Source organism: Oryzias latipes, chromosome 13 (assembly GCF_002234675.1).
Source record: "Oryzias latipes chromosome 13, ASM223467v1".
NCBI classification, from domain to species: Eukaryota; Metazoa; Chordata; class Actinopteri; order Beloniformes; family Adrianichthyidae; genus Oryzias; species Oryzias latipes.
Window position 1 is genome coordinate 10,203,216 of NC_019871.2, and position 25,645 is coordinate 10,228,860.

The 25,645-nt window shown below is 39.6% G+C and overlaps 2 protein-coding genes across 9 annotated transcripts in view; both read right to left on the bottom strand.

The window, feature by feature from the left end:
- Nucleotides 1–1,632, bottom strand: part of synrg (synergin gamma) — a 34,666-nt gene extending 33,034 nt beyond the window's left edge. For all 7 annotated transcript variants that reach the window (XM_020708168.2, XM_020708167.2, XM_020708169.2 and 4 more), the window contains exon 1: nucleotides 1,569–1,632. In XM_020708168.2, coding sequence (XP_020563827.1) covers nucleotides 1,569–1,603 — 35 coding nt within the window. In that variant the 5' untranslated portion in view covers nucleotides 1,604–1,632. The remainder of the gene's footprint in view (nucleotides 1–1,568) is intronic.
- An 8,389-nt stretch (nucleotides 1,633–10,021) lies between these two features.
- On the bottom strand, nucleotides 10,022–23,929 carry hnf1b (HNF1 homeobox B). Of its 2 annotated transcripts, XM_011482387.3 has the most exons (10): nucleotides 23,262–23,928; nucleotides 21,531–21,730; nucleotides 21,106–21,373; nucleotides 20,806–21,029; nucleotides 15,974–16,128; nucleotides 14,977–15,103; nucleotides 14,712–14,894; nucleotides 14,229–14,347; nucleotides 13,971–14,015; nucleotides 10,022–11,623 (listed from the first exon to the last, which is right to left on the bottom strand). In XM_011482387.3, exons 1-10 carry the CDS (start codon nucleotides 23,642–23,644, stop codon nucleotides 11,603–11,605), a joined length of 1,725 nt encoding a protein of 574 aa, XP_011480689.1. In that variant the 5' UTR covers nucleotides 23,645–23,928; the 3' UTR covers nucleotides 10,022–11,602. The 2 variants fall into 2 exon arrangements, with proteins under 2 accessions (XP_011480689.1, XP_011480690.1); XM_011482388.3 differs by lacking the exon at nucleotides 13,971–14,015 and having other exon boundaries at nucleotides 23,262–23,929.
- Between the last annotated feature and the right edge of the window lie 1,716 nt (nucleotides 23,930–25,645).

A 25,645-nucleotide genomic window follows, 5' to 3' on the forward strand; every position in this document is an offset into this window, starting at 1 on the left:
GACAAAGAGGAGCGAGGCAACCCAGGAGGACACAGAACTGCTGCCCTTGGTGGTGCTGCTAGCAAACAGTCCCAGCTCCAATATTTCTCGCAAATTTTGTTGCTCTGGTAAAGTTAGATTGGGGTTGTGAGGGGCTGTAGGCTAGTGGGAGAGTGTGTAAGCAGATGGATGATAGGAAGTCAGCAAAATTTCTGCTGAACTACTGCAGCTGTATAGAGAGTATGTCCAAGAAAAGACACCTTTTTTGGGCTAAAAACAGCATAATCATAATTATAAGACTTATTGGAACACTTTTGCAATAGATCAAAAGATAAGACTTTTAAGACTGTCATTTTTTTTGTGGAAAACAGAGAAGTTACTTTAGTAAAAATGATCAGTGTCGTCCACACAGCAAAAGACCAGATTATTCAAGATGTCGCATGGCAGTGATCAGCCATAAATTCCAACATTTAGCTCTGCTCTTTTCAAAAAATGTAAACAAGAGACAATTTTAATATATGTGTTATTTTTTTGTTGACAAACATGAGTACAGTCGCACCAATGATAGCAGAGCAGCTAGCTAAACAAAAGAAAAATGTAATAATTCTATACAGTCAAAAAGAAAAAGCCAAAGCAATTTTTACGTCTAAAAACCAGAATAATAATTTTTAAAAAATCAGACTTATTCTGTGGATAAACAACACAGTTTTGTTAGGGGGGGGTTTACTACGATCACCACTGCATTTCAGTCCGGTGTTAGATTCCACTGTAAGATCAGGACATCCTTGTTAGTTGAGACGCTTTTATCCAGAACGTATCCATTATTCAAGTCATCTAATGTAAAAATCATGAGGAGAAGTTGACATCGGTCGTTTCACGGTGCACAAGGAGATCACAATGTCCTCACACTTAATGACTTAAGCGGATGAACATGTGGAAAAAAAGCTCAAACTTGGCTTTATTACACATTATCAAGGGAATCTGGCATTAAAGATGAGCTGCTGTCACATCATCAACAATAACATGTAGAGATCAACCTGTGTTCCTGTTCTAGATCCTGAAGGATCAATAATAGCAAAACCTCTTTTTGTTGTGCCATTTGATATAAATAACCAAACACGTTATTCATGATCTCCATGTAAAAAATAAATAAATGAAAGAACCATACACAGAGACACAGGCCTGTACACATACCTCCAGATCAGATGCTAGCAATGTTTGTTGGAACAACGCAGGAACAATGAATATTACGATATAGTATTTTATCAACAAAATATATACAACACCAGCAACAACAACAACAAAAAAAACTCTTTTAAAGTACTCTAAATACGAAAACAATTCTATGAATGATTCTTTTTTTCCTTCGGACCATGGTCAGGGAGTGAAAGGAGCTTTAAGCTAACGTTAGCTGACACATGACAACCAGCCATCTCATCTCATCCCCCTCGGCAACACAAACCCGGCCTGCCTCGCTGTGTTTCTGGCACCTCTGGGCACCGAATGTGAGGCTGAATGCTATTCGAGTGGAGATGAGAGGATAAAAATTTAATTATAGCCAAGAAAATGTACTTAAAAGGCTAAAATACCTGCTGCCTCCCCCAGATCCTGGCCGCAGCGCCATCTTGACAACAGCAGTCAGCAGTAATAATATGACCTAAGCGGAAACAACATTTTCCTGAGTTTAGTCTGGCAGGCATTTCCAGCAAACACTTCTCTATTCTTCCGCATCTGACGTGGCTTTGTTTTTTCATACCTTGAAAGTTGTTGTTTTTTTTTTCATTTTCTTCTATCTCTCTCTCCTTTTTTATTTATTTATTTTGCTTTATTTGGTGTTATTTTGTTACTTTTCCTATCCGTCGTCGCCTTGGAGTTAATTGAAGGTCAAGAATTGTCGTAAACATAATTCCTATAATCTAGAAGATACAGTTTCTTCTTTTATTTTACTGGATTTTGGGGATTTTAAGGCTTGAACCTAGAAAAAAGGAACAGGTGGATTGACCTATGAGGAAATTGAACCTACGAGAATCAGGAAAGGGGAAAAACTCGGTCGTTCATGCTGTAATACAATTCCTGAACAGCAGGTGTCACTGTTTACCTATTTGTGAATTGCAGATTTTAGCACCAAGAAATTATTTTAGATTATTCAGAGCTGTGTTTGTGTTTTCCTTGATTAATTCTACAAAGCTTAATAAAAAGTAACTACACTCTTTTGAATCAAAACGACTCTATAATCAGTTAAATCAAATTTTGGTATTTTTCTAAGTTTTCTGTTGTTTTTATTTGCATTATGATTTTTTTTCCAGGAGGAACATAACAGGCAAAAATATTGGGAGTTTTAAAATAAAGTAGACCTTGTTTTTGGGAAAAAAATATTTTATAATTAATCCCACATATTTGTGGAGTAGTTTAATATATTACATGCTATTAGTTGGTTGAATAGTTATAGTTATAGTTATTCTTTCCTGTTGAAAGAAGAGATGGTCTGTTCTGCACCTTAGTCTTGAAATGCACCTATTCTTACTCCTACATCCATCTAAGGGCTATACTAAATACATATTTTTTAATTAAAGAAAAATGTGAGATTAATTCATTTAAAACGTTTTTGGGAACGAAAAATTTCTCTTAAAAATTGCTCAACAGTCATAACAAAAAGGTCTGTTAAAATTCTTGCACCTCACTGAATGACTAAAGAGAGTGGACCTGACAAAAATCACAGAAAAGAAATATTAAAACTTGCTTTTATTGAGAAATTTCTCAATCTGGGTACGTGTGTCTTTCAGTCAATATCATAGTTTGACGATTTGGTAGGATACTTTGCAAACATATCTGGGTAAACTTTAAATTTAATAGGTATAGTATGCATAAAAAACCCAATCAATTCAAAAGATGGGTTGCACAGTGGCATAGTGGTTAGCGCCCTCACCGCACAGCAAGAAGGTCCTGGTTTAAATCCCATCTGGGACCTTTCTGTGTGGAATTGGCATCCATGGGTTTTTCTTAGGGCTCTCGACTTCCTCCCATAGTCCAAAAACAAGTTTCATAGGTTAAGTGATGACTCTAAATGATCCCTGAAGTGTGAATTTAAGTGTGTGAGATTGTGAGGCCTTGCAACAAACTGGCAACCCGTTCAGGGTACCCTGCCTTTGTCCAACATTAGCTCAATCGGCTCCAGCAACCCTGAGATATGAAAACGGATGGATGGACGGACGGATGGACGGATGGATGGAACTCAAAAAATCAAAAATACATGACAATCATGGAAATTGAAAATAAAGCGTAAGTTTATTTTTAAAGTGTACACAGCTTATTTTCTATTGTACGCCTGACAATTACAGTGTTAAAAAGTTAAATCTATCTTCAACCCCACAGTAAGAAAGTGGTTTAATGTTTAGCGTTAAAGTGGAGACACTCAGTGTCTGTAAGACACAAAGAACAGCAAAAGCAACTGGAGAAAATGCTAAAATGTCACATGTTCCATAACTAATAACTGATGAAATCTGGGTTAAAGAGGAAAAAAATGAAAATCCTGATAGAGAATCAGCATCTTATTCTATTGGTTCTCACTCTGGTATTAGGAATTATGAACTGAAAAGTCTGTTTATAAAAAAAATTAGACTTAAATAAACAAAATGAGGTTTAGAGTAGAAATATAAAAGTAATGGGTCATTTTAAAAACAAAATATGTATATTTTTACAAGTTTTGGTGTCGATATTTCCTCACGCCAAATAGAAAAAGGATAACATACATACAAAAATGAAATTCTGGTGTGTTTTTGTTATCATCTTATGTTTTGCTAGATGCTGTGAATTCCTTTAAGCCTGGCCCACTCTTCTTGACTTTTTTGTTAAGGCGTATAAACATCACACATGACGCTCTGAGCATGCTCCCGTCACCTTTTCTGCTGCTTTTCTGCTTCTGTTGAGATCCATTTAAGCACTGACGATGCCTCATCAGTCTCAAGTCTCCTGCTCCTCCTCCTCCCGAGCCCCTCAGCATGGCTGAGCTCCCCACTGAGCCTGCCGGGTTTAGCTGCAGGCCAGTCAAGTCAGTCAGTCATTCAGACCCTCGGCTCTGCGGCTGCCATGGACCGGATGTGAGCAGCCCACCCTGAGAGGAGGTCCAGTGAGAAAGGTGAACATTAACCCAGGTCCCTTTCTGAGCATCCCAGCACCCCCCATGAATCATTAACAGTTCAGCATCAGAGCATCGACAGTTTCTGAGTCACAGCATCAATCTGCCTGGACTCCTCTGAGACACTCTTACAGTTTTCCAGCCTCAGATGCAAATAGAGCCAGTTTGTGAGAACATTCACTCAACCGTACTCAAATCTTTTATCTTTTCTTTGTGCTAGAAGATTTCTGCCTGAAGAAGAAAAGGACTCCTGTGTTGCACCAACACAAGGAGAGATTTTTGTGGATATTTCTAACACTCCCACCCAGATAACAGTCATCAGGATGATTATTTAAAGAGTGTTGCACTGCACACATACTTTGAAATATTTACTGTAATGTGTAATATCCAAAAGGCAAATCCATTAATCTGACTCTTCACCTTTTTATGCTTTTATTCCTAAAAGTTTTTAGCTCTAATTGGTTTCCAGCTCCCCTTTGTCACGTTTAAACAGTATGATTCATGAATAGATCACAGACATTTTTCCTTCTTTGTTTACCTTTTTAGGTTCTTTCCTGATGTCTTTTTGATTAAAGTGGTCTTAACATTTCGAATGCAAAAGATTTGGCGCAAAATGTTAATAGACTAAAGAGATAATCGATCAAAAGGCGACAAGCTGTCATGGTCATGATGTACAGTGAGGACCACCAATCGTTTCTCGGTGTAACTGCTATCCATGACAGATGCCTTCATGCTCAGAGCTTTTGATGAAATACTTCTGTCACAGCAGCTCCATACATGTGTATGTTTTCTTCAGAAAGAGGTTGGTGTAAACTCCAGACTCCAAATTCTGGCAGTGACCAATTAGGCCTGACCGTGAGCGGCCTCCTGACCCCTGACCCCTGCCGGGTGCTCTTATCCATTAATCCTGCGGTGCTCGGTTGGAGTCGATGTAGTGCCTTTTCTTTCTGCTGCATCTGAACATGCAGCCACATTTACCCTGCAGCTTACACTTTCTGATGCTTTGTTTTGCTTCTCTGTTCTACGTATGTTGTTGGAATTAATTTTTTTAAATAGGACATCAGTAGATCAATAAACTGTAAAATCTTTGGAAAACTTTCTTTGCCCTTCGCTGACCGTCTACTTCAGTTTTGATAAAAGCCTGTGAGGAAGCACCTGCTGCCTCTCAGGCATTAAAGCTTTTACTGCAAAAAAACTCAATCTTAAGAACGGAAGAAAAAAACTGGTCTCAAGAAAACATATCCATTTTGAAAGAATTGTAATTCTGTCAAGAAAGTTTTTCAATTGAAAACTAATCTTAATTTGAGAAAACAGGTTTAGTTACTAAAATTTAAGGAATTATAAGACCCTTTTTTTTTACCTCACTGACGGATGTTTTACCTTTTAAAATAATTGTATTAAAATAGTTTTTTTCAAAAAAAATTTGCACTGTTTTTGCAGTGTTCTGCCTGTGAATTTTTACATGAATCTTGTTTTAGATTGTCTGTCCAGGGACCATGAGTTCAACCCCACGGTTTGGTCTTACAAAAAAACAGAAAAAATGGGACCTCGGCGTTAAGGCATTGAAGGAAATTAACTTTCCATTAGAACGTGGCATCTTCCCACACTGCAGAAAGAACCAAAAGCTGGTTCAAACACCATGATGTAACTGTGTTGTCCTGACATAAGATGAAGAAGATGAGAGACACCAAACCCAACAATGCAGAAGACCTGGAGGCAGCTATCAAAGCAATCTGAGCTTTTTAACACACATGCAGGAACACAGGCCTTAATGAAACATGACCTGATGCAGGGGGAAAGGAAAAGATTGACATTTGTGCTGAATGCATCTTTTTTGCTGTTGTTGGTTGGTTCAATGCGGTATTTTAATTTTCTGACACCTTAAACTTTAAATTAGCCTTTTCTGCACGCGATAATCCTCAAAATTACAAGAAAAAAGGCTTGAAATAATTCAATCTAGTGATTCTGTCAAAAACCTAAGTTACACTTTTGAGTTGACTAACAAAAAAATAACAAAAAGATGTCCTAATCATATTCTAATAAATGTTTTTAAACAAACTGTGATTTAAAACAAGAGCTCGTCAGTTTTTATCTGAAGTTTTGACACTTTAAAGCCGCTCGTTGGAGGTGGGAGACAAGACAGACTTAGTTAGAGGTGAAAAGAGAAAATAAAAGTGTAAATCACAACACCAAAGCTTGGATTGTTTTCTCTTTGGCGTTTACAGTATGCCTTATTTTCAAATTGAAGCAGCGAGATAGTTTTTACCTTTAAAGATGTAAACTAAGAGAAAGTTCATGCTGGTAAAATGACAACTGCTGAATGAGTATTCCTCTGTGCTGCTTGTTGTCTTTTTCTCCTTTTTTGTCAAAGTTGAACAGCAAATGCTAAAGAGGGTCAAACGATTTGTTTCACTTATAGTTTTCCTGAAAGTTTAAAATTGGAAGGGTATTGTTCTGTTCTTGTATATTTAGTTGAAATCAAACCAGTTTGAGGCGTAACTGAAAATGTAAAATTCTTAAAAAAATGAGCAAAGATTTGAAAAATGAATAATTAAGTTAACAGCAGCACAGACAAATAATGCATAAACTGTCTTCTAAAATTCACCTGTGGAAAAATAACTGATACAAATAAGGCATCAGAGCATCTCTAATATTGTAAATAGGCGTGTTGGCTTCAATGGAATTCAATCAATGCAATGTATGTCAGACAAGCTTAAATGAACATATGTCTTTCACCGCCATCCCTTCTGGGTAATGGTGTCTGTTCTGAGGAACTTTCATTCAAAGGGAGATCAAGGCTGTGGGGATGATGCCGTCATGAATGGGAAAACCATTTCTGCACAAACGTGAAGTTTTTACCTTAACGTTCAAACTCTCTACTGTCCATCAGTGAGTCTTTTTCTGCATTTTAGCAAACTCCAGTAAATGCACTGGAAAATATTTAAAGTTGACATGGTTATTTTGGTTTGTTTAACTGTTTTGTTAGTTATTGTAGAAAATAAAAAAACCTTCAAATAAATTTGTTTGTTTTCAGATCTTAACAGTGAATCAGATGAGACGCTTTAAGACTGATGTGTTGTCTTTCAGTGTTTAACAGATGCAAATAAGTCTCCTGCTACTTCAGTTTCCCTAAAAGAGAAGAAGAGATCTGGTCAGATCTTTAGGCGCTTCCCGGGTCTGAGAATCAAAGGCTTTATTGAAAACCAAATGGAGCAACATCAGTGGATTACAAGGCTTTACCCAGCAGGACTCTGTGGCGAGAGCCTCTGGTTAACAGGGCTGATCATCTAAATCACAGCCCTCAACAGAAGTGGAGGACAAAGTAACCAAAAAGACTAAATGTTTGATTTTCGCTTCCAAAATTAAGTTTTAACCACATGCTTCTGATTAGGAACTCTTATTTCTGATTTGATATGTGTTTTATTTCACAAGTTTAAAATTATTACAAATATACAGGAAAAAACCCAATAGAAATTATTTTGGCACAACATTGGATCACTATTTAAATCATCAGCACCTCTAAGAAGTTCCACAGCAGTCAATCGGAGAGACCAGCTCATAAAAACATCGGCACTTTTAGCCAACAAAGTTTGATTTGTGGTTGTGCTTTGGTTTTCTGCAGAGCTACAATCCACTGGACCTCCACCATTCACCACATGGAAACTGCACATCAGTTTTTGTGCCACTTTCTAATTATACCTCCAAATGTTAATTAAAGTTTCTTTTTTTGAAGTGCTATTCCATTTTGCTTGCTTCCTCTTTTACTTTCTTCCGAGTATGTGACATGACGTATTAGCAGAAAAGTACCTACAAATTTCTAGCATAAAATACGAGGAGGATTGTTCAGCTCTAAAGAGGAGCCATCAGCTTGACAACCCAAACATTAAAACACGTAAAGCTCAGAAAATAATAAGACAGTGGTGAACCCGCTTACTTTGGAAAAATACAGTAAGGAGAGTTTAGAATACATAGTCAAACATGCGCTACACTTTTTTATGAAGATTGATGCGGCTGTGGCACAGAGGTGGAGTGTTTGACATTTGATTGGTAGCTCACAGATTCAGATGCTGCCTTGGCTGCCCATGTGTTGCTGTGTTTTTGGGAAAGACGCTAAACCTCGTCAAGTTCCTGGTGGTACGATTAACATGCATGGTTGCTCTGCCACTATCAGTGTGTGAATCTGTGTGAATGGGACTGTAAATGCTTTGAGCCTTAATCAAGGTAGTGGATGTGGATGCATATATGGGTGTATCTACGCATCCCTTATGAAACAATATTTTATTTCTTAATATATTGAGCAATGAGATATTGACAACTTATTCCATATGTGGAAATAATGTATTTTTCAGTATATTAAAATACTGCAAATATAGCAGTTTTCCTTTTATAGTTAGATAATATGCAATATGCTATGATGTATACTAAAATGTCCCACAATACAATGACTGATTGACATGTAACATATTATATTATTTATCTTATAATATACCTTAACAGACGCCATCATTTCTGTTCTATTCTATTCATTTATATGTACGTGTGTAACTATGCAAATGTGTTTGCATTTATTTATCTTTTTTACCATTTGTTTTTATTTATTTCATGTTATGTTTGCTTGTCTTTCTTGGTTTGTTGCTCTGATTGATTGAAACAAACCACTTCCGAACAAAAGGTTGAAAAATGTCATATAAGAATGTCTTAGTAAGTAAGAATAGTTTGGAACAAACCTGTGCACGTAGTAGTTTGAGAGATCCTTCCCTCTATTTTCAGTGACAAATTTAATTCTGAAAAACATGTATTTTGTTTTTCTTGCACTGGACACACACTTGCACATGAAACAGAAAATACCCCACAATACCAAAACCAAATTTGTCCAGTGTATGACGGTCATTGTCCACAGTGTGTCTCAGTGATGCCCATTTGTTCTTCCATTTTTTGGTTTTGCTTTCTGTTTTATTTTGCATATTTTATGCCTTGTTTTATTTGTACTTAGTGGTTAAACATAAAGATTTCAAATTCAAATATGAACTTTTCTCAGGTATTGGAGTGCTCTGGCAAAATGTTGGCTTTAGGATGAAAAACCTTTGCAGGCTGAGACAAAGCCCATGTTCTACCAGCTGCATTTAAAGGATTCTACCAAAAAAAGTAGAAAAACTGTGGAGGACATTGGTTTTGTCTTTAAAACTGGACTAAACTCCAAAAATTACAGTAAAATAAAAATCACACTTGTTAAATATCAATGTCCATGCTTGTATTGTTTGTTTCTGTTGCCCTCTGGTGGGACAAATACAGATAAGCGTGGAGTAACTACGGTACCCTTTAAACAAAATGTGAAAAGGCTTTAAATGTAGCATTGATAACATCATTTAACATAATACATAAAAATGAATAAAAATCCTTTGGTGAACTTCATCGTAGAATTAAGAGATGCAGGTAAAACAAGTAATTCTAAACTAAAATGACCTCTGAATAGACTTGAAACAAAAGTAATAATAATAATAAGAAATGTTCTAAATTAGTGCAGTTATCTATCTGAAGATTTATACACATATGCATACCTCACAGCTCTACTTTTTACATTGCAGTCACCCCTGATAAAGGTCCAAATGAGCAGAGCTATCAAGAGGTTACTGAACCTGCTTTTTCGAATGTTCTTATGAACTTCAAAGCGGCGTTTTTTCTTATCAAACTGCAACACCACCACATCTTTGTTGAAGCTATAAACACTGAACTACCCTTTCCTACTGCTGGTGCGAACATACAGTTATAAATTTCATTGCGGCGTTACGAAACTGCATTTATTGAACTAAGTCCTCCACTGAATTGTAACATTTTATAAATGTATCAATAACACATGAAAATATCTTTCAGAAATGTAAATGGACCATTAAAGTATCCACAGGCATGTTCTTGCTTTGGAAAAAAAACATTTTACTTGAAATATGAATATTTTTTTCATAAAGTATAAATAATGATTCACAATTGATTTCAATTTTGTACAAAAATAATACACAAGGAGAAAAAAAATAAAATCACATGTGGTCACACAGGTATGAGTGCCCTCTGATCAGATGGCAGCAGATATGCCGATAACAGTCAAAAACCAACCACGCTATAACAACTTCATGACCTATCGCTGGAGACAGAACTGCACACTCACAGGCTGGACGGGACGTTTCAAAATCAGAATCAAAATGCTGAATTTGAATTTCGGAAAGCATAAAGAGCATCCAAGATTTTGACTGTGTTTCTTTTTTTTCTTTGAAGACGCTGGTTCTTCTTTTTCAGCTGGGACCTAATCATTTCCCTAATAAAAGCACAATAATACTGTCAGTGTGGGCGTCTGGGTCCACCCCAGCCTTTCTGGATTCCTGTATGATTGGAGTCGCTGCTTCCACAATAAGGTTCTCTTTCATGATTGCTTCCTTTCTGGGTTTATTTTTACGAGGGGGGGGTCCTGCATCATGATTTATGATGAGGAGTTATTAACAATGTTTGTCCCATTTCACATTGTTACAGGAAGTAGGGGAGATAAGGGGAGGCCGAGTCCCATTCCTGAAATTCACCTGAACATGTGTGCAAACAACGGTCAGAGGTTTCCATGGAAAGGGAAGGCCTCACAGTGCTCCCTCTACTAAAGAGCGTTCTTGATATCGCAGGGAAGCTAGAAAAGATCCAGTCCGTTGACATGTTACTCACACATACATCTAAATGCTCTTGTTTTATGGTACAGGCAGCTTTATCGAGGGGTATATTACACAGCTGATAGTGCATAGTCATTTCCAGCCTCAAGTGTGTGGAGCCGTGTGCAGGATCCCCGTCGTACAAAGCATCACTCACACACAGACATTGCATAGTCCTTTCAAGATTGTCAAAGTCTTTCAATCACAGTTTACAAAATGAACTCAAACAACAGGCACACAGGCATCAACAGCACAGAAAACTGTGTGCCAATGAATAAAATGGAAGACTCCTTTAAAGCCCCAGTAAGAAATGCATACAAGAGATCAATAAAGGTTATTCTGATTGTTACTCAGTCTGCTCACGTGCAAGTTAAATACAGCCTCCACACACACGTCAGCGGAGGGCTCTCTGTCATATTTCCAACTTAAATCAGTGTTGAAGTCTTCACAAAGGTTTCATTTAGATTCCCAAAGTTCCTTTGTGTGCTTTTGTTCCTTTGTGACAACAGAGGATCATAAGAAGGCACGGAGAGCTGAACACTGTTTTCAAAGACTGCCGTGAATTGTGCATCCTTGTTGATCATTCGTGTGCAGGGAAAACTGAATCCTTTTTTTCTTTTTCCACCTCTGTCCACATTTCTCATTTGCGCCGTCTTGCCCACCGTCATCACTCCTGTGTGTTTGTTGACTGACTCATCAGCGAGGCCGCTGTTGCGAGCTATTAGGAGTTGTCATGGTAACTGAGGTGAGAAGGTGGTAAAATGTGCTCTAGTTGCTGGGCAGCGAGGAAGTCAGGTGGACGCTCTCACCAAGCTTGAAGAGGACACTGAAACAGAAAGGAGAGAAAAATAAACTTCCATAATATAAAACTAACAGAGTGTTCATGCAATGAGGAAAAAATATATATTATATGCACGCTATTAAAACAGCTTTTCATCAGCATTCAGTTCTTTCTATGAGGGACCTGATATTAAACCATACTTTTAAATGCGTTAACTATATCGAGCAGAAGTTTCAATGGGTTTTTTTCCCATCTAAAAAATATTTCACATTTTATCAACAATGAAAAAACATCTCTTTTTATGGTTGGATAGATGCTAAAGAAATAATAACTAATGAATACAATCCCTCAGCTTTGATTTTGTGTCCTTTGCCTGATGCAGTCACTCGGTTTTTTTGGTTTTGTATATTTGCAGCGGTTTGTCTTTTGGAGCAGAAGACTGCATGCTCTGTAGACTGAATCTGAAGCACCTGAATTAAAAATATTTCTAGATATGTATATGTGTATATATATTTTTAAATACCTAAAACATTACTGTTGCTGCACGTTTTAGTTCATTATTAATTTTTAGAAAGTCTGCAATGGAGACCATTACCTATGACCGGTTCCAGGATTTTTAGAGCGATCAAGCGTTTAATTTTGTTTTGTACATGTAAATGTTAACGGATGTTTTTCTCACAGGGTAAAAGTAGTCAAAAAATCAGAAAAAAACTGCAGCAAATCTGCATAGCTGGCACTAGCATATCAAAAAGCTGTGTTCAGCTCAAAAAATGTCTAAAAGAGAAATCTTGAGACTTTAGAGGATACAGAGAAACCGTTTTTTTCGTATTCTAAGTGCACTCATACTCCTTATGTTGATGTAAATGAGGGATTTCTGCTTGTGTTGCTTTTTTTTTTTACTTTTAAAAATACCTCCCACCTTTTCACCTGAGACTACCACACCTGACCAAATAAATTCCCCATCCCTCTTCCCCCTGACTCTGAAAAGGTCTTTTTTTTTTCAATCTCTATTTTTGTTAGGATGTTTGTGGAATTTATTTTTCACCTGCTTCTCTGAGGGTGGAGGCAGCTGACCTCAGAGTGACCCTGCGGCCAGCAAACAACTTCATCTGATAAAAGCGAACCTGCAGCCAAGAGCCGAGTCATTAGACGGTGAGCTTTGGGCAGAGGTGAGTGTTAAACAGACTCAGGTATAATGGAAGGTTCTTGGTAAACAGCGAGAGCTATAAAGCCTGACCACGCCGGTCATGTCACGAGAAGAAGGCTGCCCCCTTTAAAAGATGTCCTGATAAGAAAATTCCAAATTGCTCTTCACATAAAAAAAGAGTTAGTAAAATCCTGCACAATAACGGTGTGACCTACATGCAGAAACAGGTGGATGGTAAGTATAGTGATGGGGGTATATTTTTTATTTTATGTTAAAGGGAAGGATTTTATTTAGCGACCAAATGAAAAGACTTTTGCTAAACTGCAATTGCCTTTTTTTCTTTCATTTCACAAAAAACTTTAAAAATCTTAACTATAACATTTTACCCATGAATTTCTCTTTTTGTGAAAGATTGAAAAACAGGATGAAACTATATTTTCTTAAAGAAATATTTTTCATAAATGAAGAAAAGTTATCAAGTCTAGAGCACATTATTTTTATATCTATTTTAAAACAAAAATAAAAAAACAAAACAAGCGAGCCTGTTGATTTTACTTGTAGTTGTGCTGTTTTATTCCTGCTACTCCATTAGCAATATGTGAACTTTTATTAGGGTTTAGCCCTAACTGTTAGTTTTGAAACTGTTTCCTCCGACAAAGCATGAACTCTACACGCTGCGTTCAGCTGCCAGCCCATCAGGACGGTACGAGCGCGCTGCCTCACCGTGGGAAATTGAGCGTGTGAAAGCACCGTGGACAACATTTCAGGCAAGAGCGATCACGGAGAGGAGGGAGAAGTCGGAAAGAGGAAGAAGTGTAATTACACACACACACACACACACACACAAAAAGAACCCCCCCTCATTTGATCCGTCACATCTACAGCCTCTATGGAGGAAAGCAGCAGCCGCAAGAGGCTCGGGAACTTTGATTAACAGATCTCATTTCCTGATGGCAGAGATGACTCTCTGCGAGGAAAGAAAGTGAAAGAGGGAGCATTAATCAAGAAGTGTTCAGGCCAAGGGAGCATGTGATTGATTAGACAGCTGTTGGAGAGGAAATAGGAATTGAGAGGAGTGTCCTATCCATACATCCATCTCATGTGTTTGTCTGAGAGTGTTTGAACATCAGCAGCGAGTCCAAACAAGAAGTAAAAGGATCAGCGACAAACTGACTTCAATGATTGGCCTTGTGTGCAGTGTCACTCATTCCAGCTACAAGACTGAACTGATAAAGAGGTATTTACCCAAGAGAGACCCCCAAGTTGCACCATCTTGTTTACAGGAGCATCCTAATATGACAGGAATTAAACAAAATCATCACACACATACAAACACACATTTTTAGCTTTTTGTGTGCTTCGATTGTGCTGTAACTGAGTATTCCAGGGTGAATTATGCCCATCAACACAATCTTAATGCTGATTTCCATGCAAACACCCACATTTTTACTAAGAGACACACACTATCCTAACTGAGTGATCTGATGTGGAGTAAAGACTCACCGTTTTGTTGGAGGACATGGAGCTCAGGGTGCTGAGGCTGTTGGCATCTGTGACCACCATTGCTGAAGGGAACCGTGACGGGTGGGAGTATTGCGGGGGCTCTTGTTTGTGAGAGTACACTAAAGAAGGGGATGAAACCAAATATTAGATGCAACTAAATGAAGATTTTTGACTAATCTTAACGTTTGAAGAAAGTTCTACCAAGGGGCGGAGCTAAGGGGGGACAGGTGCCACCAGCAAAAAAGTTTGCCCCGCAATTTGTGAGTCAATAGTATCATTTTTGACAGAGATTAAAAAGTTCTTACTCTTCCCAATTTTCTTTTTGTCTCTCATTTTATTGTAAAACACTTTGAGGGAGTTGCTTTATAAATAAAGCTTCATTTATTCAACATAAAAATGAAGAGGAAGGAACAGACGTCTTCTTAAAATAACCTCAAACTTCTCGCTTAGCGGGGCTGAACAGCATAAAAGGTAAATACTGACTGTGTGAGTGTGTGACTGTCGCCATGAATGGCTGCTGGCTCATGTGGCTGGGGGACTGCTGCATGAGGCTCTGCTGGTGGGGGCTGTGGAGCTGCTGGGAAAACTGCACCGGCTGCAGTGCTGCAAGGCTGCCCGCCACGCTGTTAATCACCGGCACCGTCTGAGACTGCGACGTGTTCAAACCTGGAGAGACGCGTCAAGGTCAATCCGTCATTCTGGGAATAAAAGGACAATTCTACCCATGTGGTGGTTGTTCTGGACTTACTCTGTGCTATGGCCATGACTCCAGTGAGAGGCATGATAAGGTTTTGCGTCTGCTGGTGGCTGTGATGGGAGCTGTGGATGTTTGTCAGAGTGCTGACAGGAGGAAGTCCTCCACCTGAACCTGAAATCTGAAGAGAAATGAGGGAAATGAAATGACTTTATGGCTGTAACGTTTGTTTTCAGACACTCAAAGTTCACACAGCTCGGGCGTCTGCTGTGTAAATCCATGTTCAAAGTGAAACTGATGTGCACTCCTAAGCTAACATGAGACATAAATGTTGACTCAGTTCAGATTCTTCTGTACAACACTGCTCTTGTGTAAGTCAAAGAAAACACAGATAAGGGGAATGCATTAAAAAAAAGGAAAAAGTAAGGAAATGTTTCAGTTCAAAGATGTGCATTGAAAATAAAATGAAAAAGCTCAAAGAGTGACCATGCATTTACATTTGTGTGCCCTCTTTGATGCCTCATTACATTTAAAACCTGCACATATATGGTAGTTTTGACCTGCTGTCCCCCAACAGATCCCTCTCGAAAAAAACTGGTAAAAGAGAGGATGTTAAGTTTGGACGCATGATGCATATCAGAGGTATTTTGCACTGCAGCTCAGATGCTATGAGCCCATGCACGTGTTTCCTGGTCACTGATTAAATATTAGACCAGAGCAAAGGGGAGAAGCACTGTAGGTGCAGAAAAAAAACCTCGAGCATAAGCAAATGTTGGCGTCATTTCTCTGGCAGAACAAGCAGCTCTCCACCTCTGACTTCAGTTTGCATGGCGTTTAATCAATACAGAGAGAACGTTTCTTTGTCAGACTTATTGGCTCAGCAATGCACATGTGTGGTTGATTGTGGCGAAGGCTGCCACCACAGCTCCACCTTCGCACAACAGCACAATGTGCTAATTGTTGACGCTTACCAGCGGGTCCAGGCAGAGGAGGTGAAGGGACCTTTCCTTATCTAATCTAAAGCGCAGAAAGCCCAGATGTGTTCGCTCACCATTTTGGCGTCAGGCGACAGCAGACTGTGACTATGCTCCAGGCCTCCCGGAGACACCTGCTGAAGCACAGACTGGCTTGTCACCATGCCGTTGCTGCTGTGGTGACTGATGCTGGAGGAGGAGGCGGCCTCACCAGGGCCTTGGCTGTATCGCACTGAAAAAGAGGGGAAAACCAGACAAAAAGGGTGTGTTAGTCCATTACTTTTCATTGTGTGTTGCACCCATTACAGGTATGTAGGGCAAGAGGACGCACGCCCCTCCAAGACCCCTCTGTCCCGTCACCCTAACCAACCAGACTCACCACCTCTTTGACTCAGACAGAGGAGAGGGCAAACAAACACACACTGACCCGTCCACTGCTGCTATCTGCGAAGCCCAGCCAAGGCCATTTACCATGTACACGCAGTCACAACAGCAAAACTCCCAACAGGGTCTCTGGTCATCACACAAACACTGGTGATGACCAGCCCAATGGCATCTACCATTCAAACCCCTTCAGTTAAAATGTGGAGAAAAACACATCCAGTTTGAAAAGCCCTTTGTCTCACATTTGTGCAAAGGCGTAAACGGTACAATAAGTAGCCTCTCAAATTTTATTCCACAAACTTATTAATGACTCAAGGAGCAGCAAGGAAATAAATCTCACGTTTAGACCCATGTTGTCCCAAAGGAATGCCCCCCCCCCTCCCACATGACAATCAAATGCCTGTTTGCTGATGTAGGACCCCTCTGATATCAACAGAGTAAACATTACACAATTACAAGCAATGTCAAACACATTCTTATCCTGTAGGCTCAGCCCCACACGGACACGGGGAGCGCACCTCCCCTCAGTGACAGCACAGAGACAGACTCTGTTTGCTCTCAGATCTCCCATCTTTCCTGGGCCCTCCGTCCCTGACCCAGGTGTGACAGCCCGAGCAGCCAGCACAAGTCGGTCCAACATGACAGAAGGCGCTGATATACAACTGTTTTAAGATAAAGCAAGGGAGGGGCACTGACACAAGAGGTGAGCAATGAGGGGAGGGCATTGATTTCCTAATGAATGCAGCAGAAAAGTGCAGGAAGACAACCTCATTCAGACTTTTATTTTTACTTTTAGCCTACTATAAAACTGGAATCCTTGTGGAAATCCATCAAAAGACGAGAATTTCTGTTCAAACTCATAAAGCTTATTGAAATTTGCACCAAAGACAGTCAGGCTGGATATAAACAGTCAGATGTGCCACTTGGCTGATTTGTTTCCTGCTTCAAACTCGCCTTAAGACTAACAAACACAATCTAGAATAGCGAATAATCATTACGTTTAACTATCAGTGGGAAACCTGGCAAATAGGTTTGTGACAATATTCCACCGTTTCTTTGAATACAGACACTGCAGGGCCGTATGAAGTGGCCGTCCTCCATTTTGTGCAGCCAGCAGACTTCATAATGTCTCCTGCAACATACTATCAAGTCCACAACAGCCTGCCATGCCTTGTAAACACTACCGCTGAACAATAAAGCACTCCATTGGACTCATGACCCCCATTGCTACACAATGGAAAAGGACTCATAAAAAGTCAGTTATCTCAGAGCTGGGCGACCTCTTTAAGTGTTGGAGGGAGAAAAGGATGCTATTCAGTCCAGTTTGGTTTCTCCGGCTTCAGCAGGAATTCCTCCCACAGAAACTTATATGAGTTAAAGTCACAGAAAAAAACGTTTTTTGACCATCCTGATCTTCTCGAATGCTTCCAGCTTTTCAATAAGAAGAGGAAAAACTATAATTTGGTTTCCAGAGTAAACAAACAAAAATAAAAGTATGACTTAAGAGCAGGGGGAGGGCGAGAACCTCAAAAGAGGAGTGGCAGCAAGGATTTTCAGCAGGTTTTAAAGGCTTGAGCTCTCTGTGTGACCCATGTTTTATCAAAGCCTGCCTCTCCAACCCCAGGCAGTGCCCATTGTAGAGCAGTTGCATATAACAGACCTCCTGGGTCTCTGCAGGACGTATGCAGTCGACTCATTGAGGCTCTGTGGAAGACAGGGCAGAGAAAAGTGCAGAGCAAGCCCCTCTTTCCTGTGTGAGCATCTGTATTTCAAAATAGCCTGAGGTAACAGAGAGCAGCACAACCCACGGACGAGCCCCCAATGTACTGCTGAATCTGATCCTGAACATCCGAGTCTGCTGGTTTGTTAACATGCAGAACGATAAAGGGAGCTTACACAGCACAGCCCGACTATTACTTACAATGCCTGACTGACTGTAAGCAACAAATACCGAAAAACAAGCAAATGGCACATTTTACTTGGAAATTGTATTTCTGGTAGCTTGAATTACATGTAATTTAAAAGTGTCTAATGCATTAACAAAAAAAAAAACATTTTAAAGCAAGACAAAATTTGGGGGGGAGGTGACTTAAAAAAAAGGATTTTGTTGTGCTTCAAAAAATTGTTTGATTAAGTAATTGAAGTTTATTTGCTATAATAGAATCTTAAAGAATAAATCTTTACATTTTTAATATGTTCAAACAGATAAAAAGGGAAGGACGACACTGTCAAGATTGGAAAACCTAAATTGGATTTGAGCAAAATTGCTTGTAAAATTAGGTGGTCTTCATTCTAAAGTTGCATCATGTACATTAAAATACAGAAAAAATATATTGGACAATTATTTTACATTACTTTGTAAAAAAAAGTGTTTTTACCTTATTTTATCTTTCTGATCTCTAAAAATAAATTAAAAATGAAGATAAATTTGAGAAAAAAGAGTTGTGCAGGAATATTAAATTATAGTGGAGTCTCCATTCACGTTCTAAGTTTTTGAGTGGAAATATGTGAAAGAAAGTGGCAGCGATCTTAATACAGACTCCTTTTCAAGGATGTTGCTGCACTTTAGCTGCACAACCTATAATAGCAAAAGCATTTATGGACCAGAGTAATGCTGAAAAAATGTATGTGGCTAAGGTAGAGATTCCATAACAAAACTGGTTCTGCAATGAAGTTCTGCAATTTGAGCTCTACAGTTTTTTCCCCATTTCTGATCAACTCTTAAGTATCAGGCTGGCCTTTTTTAGCGGAAAAAAAAAGATGCAACTTGCTTATGAGTAGAAACCTGGGCTCTTCCAATCCTGCTCAAATTTGGGGACGTGACAAGCTGAGCTGAGGTGGATTTGTTAAGCTTAGTCTAGGCTACTGATGGATGAATTAGAGGTAGAACCACCACAGGGGAACACAAGTCTCATTTAATCCACTCAAACGATCAGTTTTATGCTGCTAAAAAAAAAAAAAGAAAAGTAAACAGCAAAACCGCACGTCACACTGTTTGACCCTCCGACCAATCGTGACCGACTGATCAACGAAGCAAAACAGAATCAATAAAAACTCCCCGAGCGAGAGGAGCTTGCTCGAAACGACCCAGCAGTGACCTCCTTCGTAAGACTGAAGGTGAGGCAGCGATTTGAGGTGGGGGGGGGGGGGGGGGGGGGGGATTACTGAATCTTTTTGAAGGAGAACAAGGGGTGATCAGTCCTGTCTGGCCAGAAAAAAAATCCAATACCCAGAGGACAGCTCCTGCTGCTCCCAGTCTGCTACCAGCCTCTGTGGCTATACTGATGGCCTCAGAGGTGAGGAGGAGGGGGTCTTTAAAACCCGTCCTCCTTTTGGCCCAGCAGAGATAAATGAACCTGGGTTACAGTCACCGCGGTCTTCTAATACACCACTGACAAAGGGAGCCCCTGTTGAGGCAGAGTATAGAAAATAGAAGTCAGAAGAGCCCCTTATCAAAGGCCTGGGAGATGTAGTAGCAAAGGATTTTAATTGTCCATTAAGCATGCATAATACAGGCGGCGCCCTAGCAACGCAATGAGAAGCCCTGCTGGCATGTTATTGTCAGGTCAGGGATGACACTGAAAAACAGCTGATGCTGTCGGCAGAATGCCAGCAGGACACCTTGTAAGCAGGCCACTGAGGACTTTTTTTTTCTTTTGGTGGTGGAGGGGTGGGCTTTCCACTGACTTTTCCCTTCTGCAGCCACAACCTCACTGCTGACCCCCCCCCCCCCCCCCCCCCCCAAGCTCTACAACCTTAGGTCAACGCCTGGTCAGGTGTCCCGAGCAGCAACAACGAAAAGTCCAGCGCAAACAGACAATCCAGTTTATCCAATGGTATAAGAGCGAACAAAGGCAAACATGTCTTCTGCTCTTTCAAAGGTGGCCCCGTGTTCGAACACGAGGGGACAACAATGCGTTCCGAGTTGGACTCTCAAATGACGCTTATATAGAAAGTGAGTGATGGGCACACATGCAGCTTTGTTTTTTCTGAATGCAGCACTTTAGACCGTCTATACTAATGGCTCTGAGCAGAAACGTCAGGACTGAAGGAGAGCAAAAACCGATCAGCGCCTCATTAGCGACCCCATACATGACAGGGGAATGTGGACCTGACGGTGTTTCGTCCAGGAGACCTGGAAGTGTCCGTCCCCCATCCCTGACCCGGGCCTGACCCTGGCCTGTCACAGGATTGCTGCCCTTTGTGTCATGCCTCTCTCCATGCTGACTTTGGAGTGGAGATTGCAGGTACAATGTGGATTGTTCTCAGTGTGTTTTCAAAGATCAGAATAACAATGGCATTTGCTCAGCTCACTCACTCACTCACACTCATTGATCACTGGTCTTCTGTTTCTGTGCCGCTCTGATCACATCAACTCAGTCTCAAACTTATGCTGAGTTTCACTCCAAAAACGAATGAAACTGAGGACAAACACTGATGGGTTTTAAAAAAAAAATCATGGCAATAATGAATTCAAAATCACTGATGTGTCTGCTGTGGAAGGTAACTCCATCTGGCCTCTTACTGGGAGGTGATGCGCTGGTCTGGGGATGATGTGGGGAGCTGTGGGAGAGTAGTGAGCTCATGCCGTGGGCCGGAGCACCCATGGCGTCCAAAGCCAACTTCTGCCTGAAGGCTTCCTCTTTACGTCTGTTGGCAAACCAGTTATAAACCCGCACTTCTGTGACCAGATTGGAGCCGAGGCCTTGAGCTTTGGAAGGGGAGACGCCTCTCTGAAGACACTCAGCTCTGCGGGAACACAAAACAAATGAACATTTAAAAAATCTTTGGGTGGCAGCCTTAAAGAGATGATTTTTTTGCGTACCTGTTGCACTCCTCCACCAGCGACTCCCTTTCCTCCTTGCTGGGGTTTTTTTGCCTTTCGTAAGCTTGGTACAGGATTTGCTGGGAGGCAGGGCCCCATTTGAAACGGTTACGTCTCATTTTCTTGCAGGAAGGTTCACTGCCAACCTCGTCGCCGGGCTGACTCATGCCCTGACCGGAGGAGTTGAACTCTGGGAAAAAAAAGGCTGGATCCTGGTTGCTTTTGTCCGACATGCTGCCACCTGAACCGTTTGCGGCCTGGTTGAACTCTGTAAAACCAAAATGGAAATGTTCCCTCAAAACTGGACATGATATGAATCTGAAGAACAAGTCTATTGCTTTTTTGCTCATATATTTATATTTTTTAGAATAATGACAAAATTCTCTTAAGGCCGGAAGTTTTGAGAAGCTCAAATATAAACTTACGTCTGAGAATTTCCCGCTGTTTCCTGACATACCAGGTGTAGAGGGCAGCTCGCTTCTGGGTTTTCATGGGCGTGCCCTTGTTGAGGTGCTGCGAGAGGTGAGACTGGTTCAGCCCTGTGATATCCACCACCTCTCGCTGGGGGATGTTGTGCTGCTGCATGTAACCTTTGATCATGCGAGCCGCTCGCCATGGGTCCTCTCTGGGTTCAGGCAAAACACATGCAGGAGCAAAGCACACAGCTCATTTCAAAACTGTTAAACACGCAGCTTTGGAACAAAACAATCACTTCACATTTAATCATAATAAATATTCAAAGTCATGACATTTTAATTCATGAAAGGCTTTAGGAGGGAGGACAAAAAATTGTGAATTGAAAAGAGTTAATCAAAGCTGGTGTATCTGCTTTTTAGCTTCCTTGTGAGTTTAAAGGGTTTGCGGACATAAAGAGCCCCCCCAAGCAGACAGCCGTTAATCATTGCAGCCCATTCAACAGGTTGTAAATATTTTCAAAGTTTAGTTCAAGTGGGTTTAGAGAGGCTGAGAAATTTGTCAAATAAACTGTCAACACTTTTTTTTTTAATCAGGGAAATGTTATTATGTTATGTGTTTGTGTAGGCTATATTTGCATATGCTTAGTTCTCATTTATATAAAAAATATTATGTTAAGTTGAATAGCTTGAGAAAAAATTAAAATAGTACATGTATGGCACTTTATATTCTGGAAACGTCAGACTAATTGGAATTTAATAAAAAAGAATTTGCATAAAAAATAAATCAGTTTATTTTGACATTTGCGCACAAATTGGACATTACAAAAATAATAGTAACCTGCGTTAAAACGTCTTACCTGTATTGCGCGCCAGATTTTAGCCGTTGAACTTTTGAAATTCACGACATTTTCTTTGGAAGAAGAAAAAGGCGCAGCCATTTCTGTGGCCATAATCAAAGATATGCGGCAGCCGCAGACACTCGGACATCAGTAATTAGAGCAAACCCACACACGTCTGTTTGTTTTGGAGAATGTGGAGGCCTGCAACTAAGTGTGCGGGTTAAGTGGGAGATGTTAGTTTATAACTTTTGACAATGAATAACCAGATCTCCATTCACTCTAATCACACGCCACTGTGTATCTTTCAGTTGATGATTTATAGAATAAAATTAATAATAACTTAACTACACGTGGGTTAGTTTTGATATTCTTCCGGTCGTTTAAGTAGACGAGAGGGGCTCAAGTGCCTTTTATTTATTTATTTTATTTTGTTTGTTTTAATTCACTTTGGAGAGGAAATTATTTCAACTTCATTTTTTTTATTTATTTTTTATAAACGAAACATTAAACAAAAAGAAAATACACTAATACTTTCTCTTGGAGAACTCTTATCTCTGATAGGAGCTAAAGTTTATAATAAATGGGGGGAGGTTCAGCTGAATTTGTAAAGGTAAAGAAATAAAAAATAACACAATCCATGTGGATAATTAGTAACTAGAATGTGAAAACCAAAGCGTGGCGCGTTATTTTAAAATTGTAAACAACCAAAGACGATAGTTTTTATGCGTAAATGTGGCCATTTTGTTTGTTTAAAAAAACTATAGAGGCCACAATTTTACAGTAAAGAAGAACACGGAAAATGTATCACTTTTAATAAAGATTTAAGTGATTTTTATTTATTGGACGACTAAAGTATTTAAATAAATGTTGGCGGAACTTCATGTTTGGGGCAGAAACTCACGCCAGCATGCGCTCCACCTCTGCGCGCTGCTCCGCGGCCTCCTCCGTGTTGAGCGACTGGAGCTCCTTGAGGATCTGCGGGGTGTCGTAGTCGTCTCCATCCTCGGAGCCTTCGTCCCCGGACAATTTGCCCTTGTTGCCGTGGCCGTTGGTGAGCGTGTGGAAAACGGGCTTGGAGTCCGGGTCTGCGCCGTTCATCTTGCCGCTCTGCGGCGCAGCGGGCGACAGGGGCAAGTTCTCCAGTTTTACTCCAAAGCTCGGCGGGCTGGGGTCCATGTCGTCCAGGGCCTGGATCAGGACGTCTTTGGTTACTCCCGAGTCCAGCAGGGCGCTGAGGAGCTCCTGCTGCAGAGATGTCAGCTTGGCTACCATTTTAGAAAACATTAAAAACGCGGCATAGGCCTGCTGTGCGCCGGGAAGAGAATAAAAAGGGGATGATGGGGAACGCAAAAGTTAGATTCCTGACTTCCTCTCAGGTCCAGAGCTGAGAGCTTTCGGCCGCTGACACCTGTTCCGAGAAGCTGCTTCACTTCCCGTTTGGAGGGGAGGATGGAGCTACTTTGCCATGATGCTTTCTGAGAGCAGGGGCATATAAAACATGGTAATGAGTGGGCAGGCTGATGTAAATGCGCAGAACTAGGGCCGCTCCGAGCAGAGGTAGACGTGTTTACTCTGCTCCACTGCGCCTTTTATTGGCTCCTCTTATCAGCAAAAACTTTCATGGACTTTGGACTGCGTCGTATATAAGCCATAAAGTATTTTGAAAAAAGCGCACATTCACTTTGCTGGTTTTATTCCATCAGCGCACTGGAACAAAACCAGTCTGTTGGTGGAACAAGACGCTTTACTTTTCTGTCTTTTTATTTGTTCACCATACAAATGGTAAAAAGGGGCAGTTAAGGACGGCCCCATTAGATGTTATTAACCTAATTTTGACTCATAATGAGGCCATGATGATAAGGAACGTGTTACGACTTTTATTTTTGAATAGGTAGGGGGGGAAATAATAAAAGAAAAGAACAAGTGAAAAATAAACGCTTATTAAAGAAACTCTCCTCTTTGGTGTTGTGTGAGAAATTTAAAAAGGAAAAAAAGGGAAAAATAAAAGGTTATCCATTTTGTGTCCGAGGCTTTAACATATGTATAAAATAGTAATACATAAAAACACAGTAAATTTAGGGAAATACATTTATCACTTTTCTTGTTTGCGCTTGACATAAAACAGATAGTGAGTTTGAGTAACTTTTTATTTTGGGAAACCTAGAATTAAATTTCAGTTGTGATGTTGCATTATTTTACCAAAAGAAATCCTTCATAATTTATATATATTTTTAAAATTCTATGAATTATTTAATTCAAATTGAGATGGTCTAATAGTTTCAATTATGACCATTGCATTCCCACCTTAAATTATTGCAGATATTTTTAAAAATAATTTCGAAAACTGCTTTTATCTTCTGCTGGAGTTTCACACAATGCTTTCAATAAAATATATTTTAAAATATGTAGAAATATCAGTCTGGTACTGGATAGTTTCAATAGTTCAGTTTTTTCCCCCTTTTTCTCTTTAGTCTTTTATGTCAGAATAAAAATAATCCTTAACTCAAATCTGCAAAACTTTGGGGTTTTTTGTAGGTCATTTAAACTTGTTAATATTAAACATTATTGACTGCATTACTTCATTTTCAGGAATGACTGGCTCAGTGAAGCGTTCAAGTGCTATGTAAGTAAAAACATCTGAGGAAAAGTGCATCATAAGGTAAACATTGAGCTGCGGTTATGTACAGAATTTGTTTCAGTTGTTAGAAGAAGATTTAATTAAAAATAAAACAGTTTGAATGAAACATTTTCAAATTTCATACAAAAAGCTGAAATGCTGAATTGCCTTTTTTCTTGTCATTTTCTCTTTGACAAGAAAATTCTTATCTTGTAGCCATTTATTTGAAATGCTTTGTAGTTGTTTAGGGTGAGGGGATTTCATTAAGCTTAAGCTAAAGTTGTAAGTATATAAAATCTGGAACAACATTAAATAACATTAATAATAGATTTATGTCTGTTTTCCATTGTTTGTACTAAAAAATGAAAACTTTGTGGTTTTTGATTTATTTAGCAAATTTGCTCAACTATCATGGCATATAAGGCAGTAGCACCTCATTTCATTTATGATTTGAGTTTTTGTTAACAACATAATTGACAAATTATCTATAGGTATATTTTAGCTTGTGCTCCCATTTTTCTTTGCCTTTTTTACTTTTTATTTTCTTACTTTTTTAACAACAGCTCGATAGGAAAGTGGGAGGATGAATAAAACATACTTATTCCCATCTCTTACACATTCATAAGTGGCTTCTTTATCTATGAAATTAACCGATTTGATTTCATTGC

Bases quoted from the DNA above. Each gene is read 5' to 3' on its own strand.
- hnf1b (XM_011482387.3), bottom strand. From the start codon at position 23,644: ATGTTTTCTAAAATGGTAGCCAAGCTGACATCTCTGCAGCAGGAGCTC. The intron at 21,731-23,261 runs GTGAGTTTCTGC...GCCTGAACCCAG, and splicing joins GAGGTGGAGCGCATGCTGGC to AGAGGACCCATGGCGAGCGG. The intron at 21,030-21,105 runs GTACGCAAAAAA...GTGTTCCCGCAG, and splicing joins CTGGTGGAGGAGTGCAACAG to AGCTGAGTGTCTTCAGAGAG.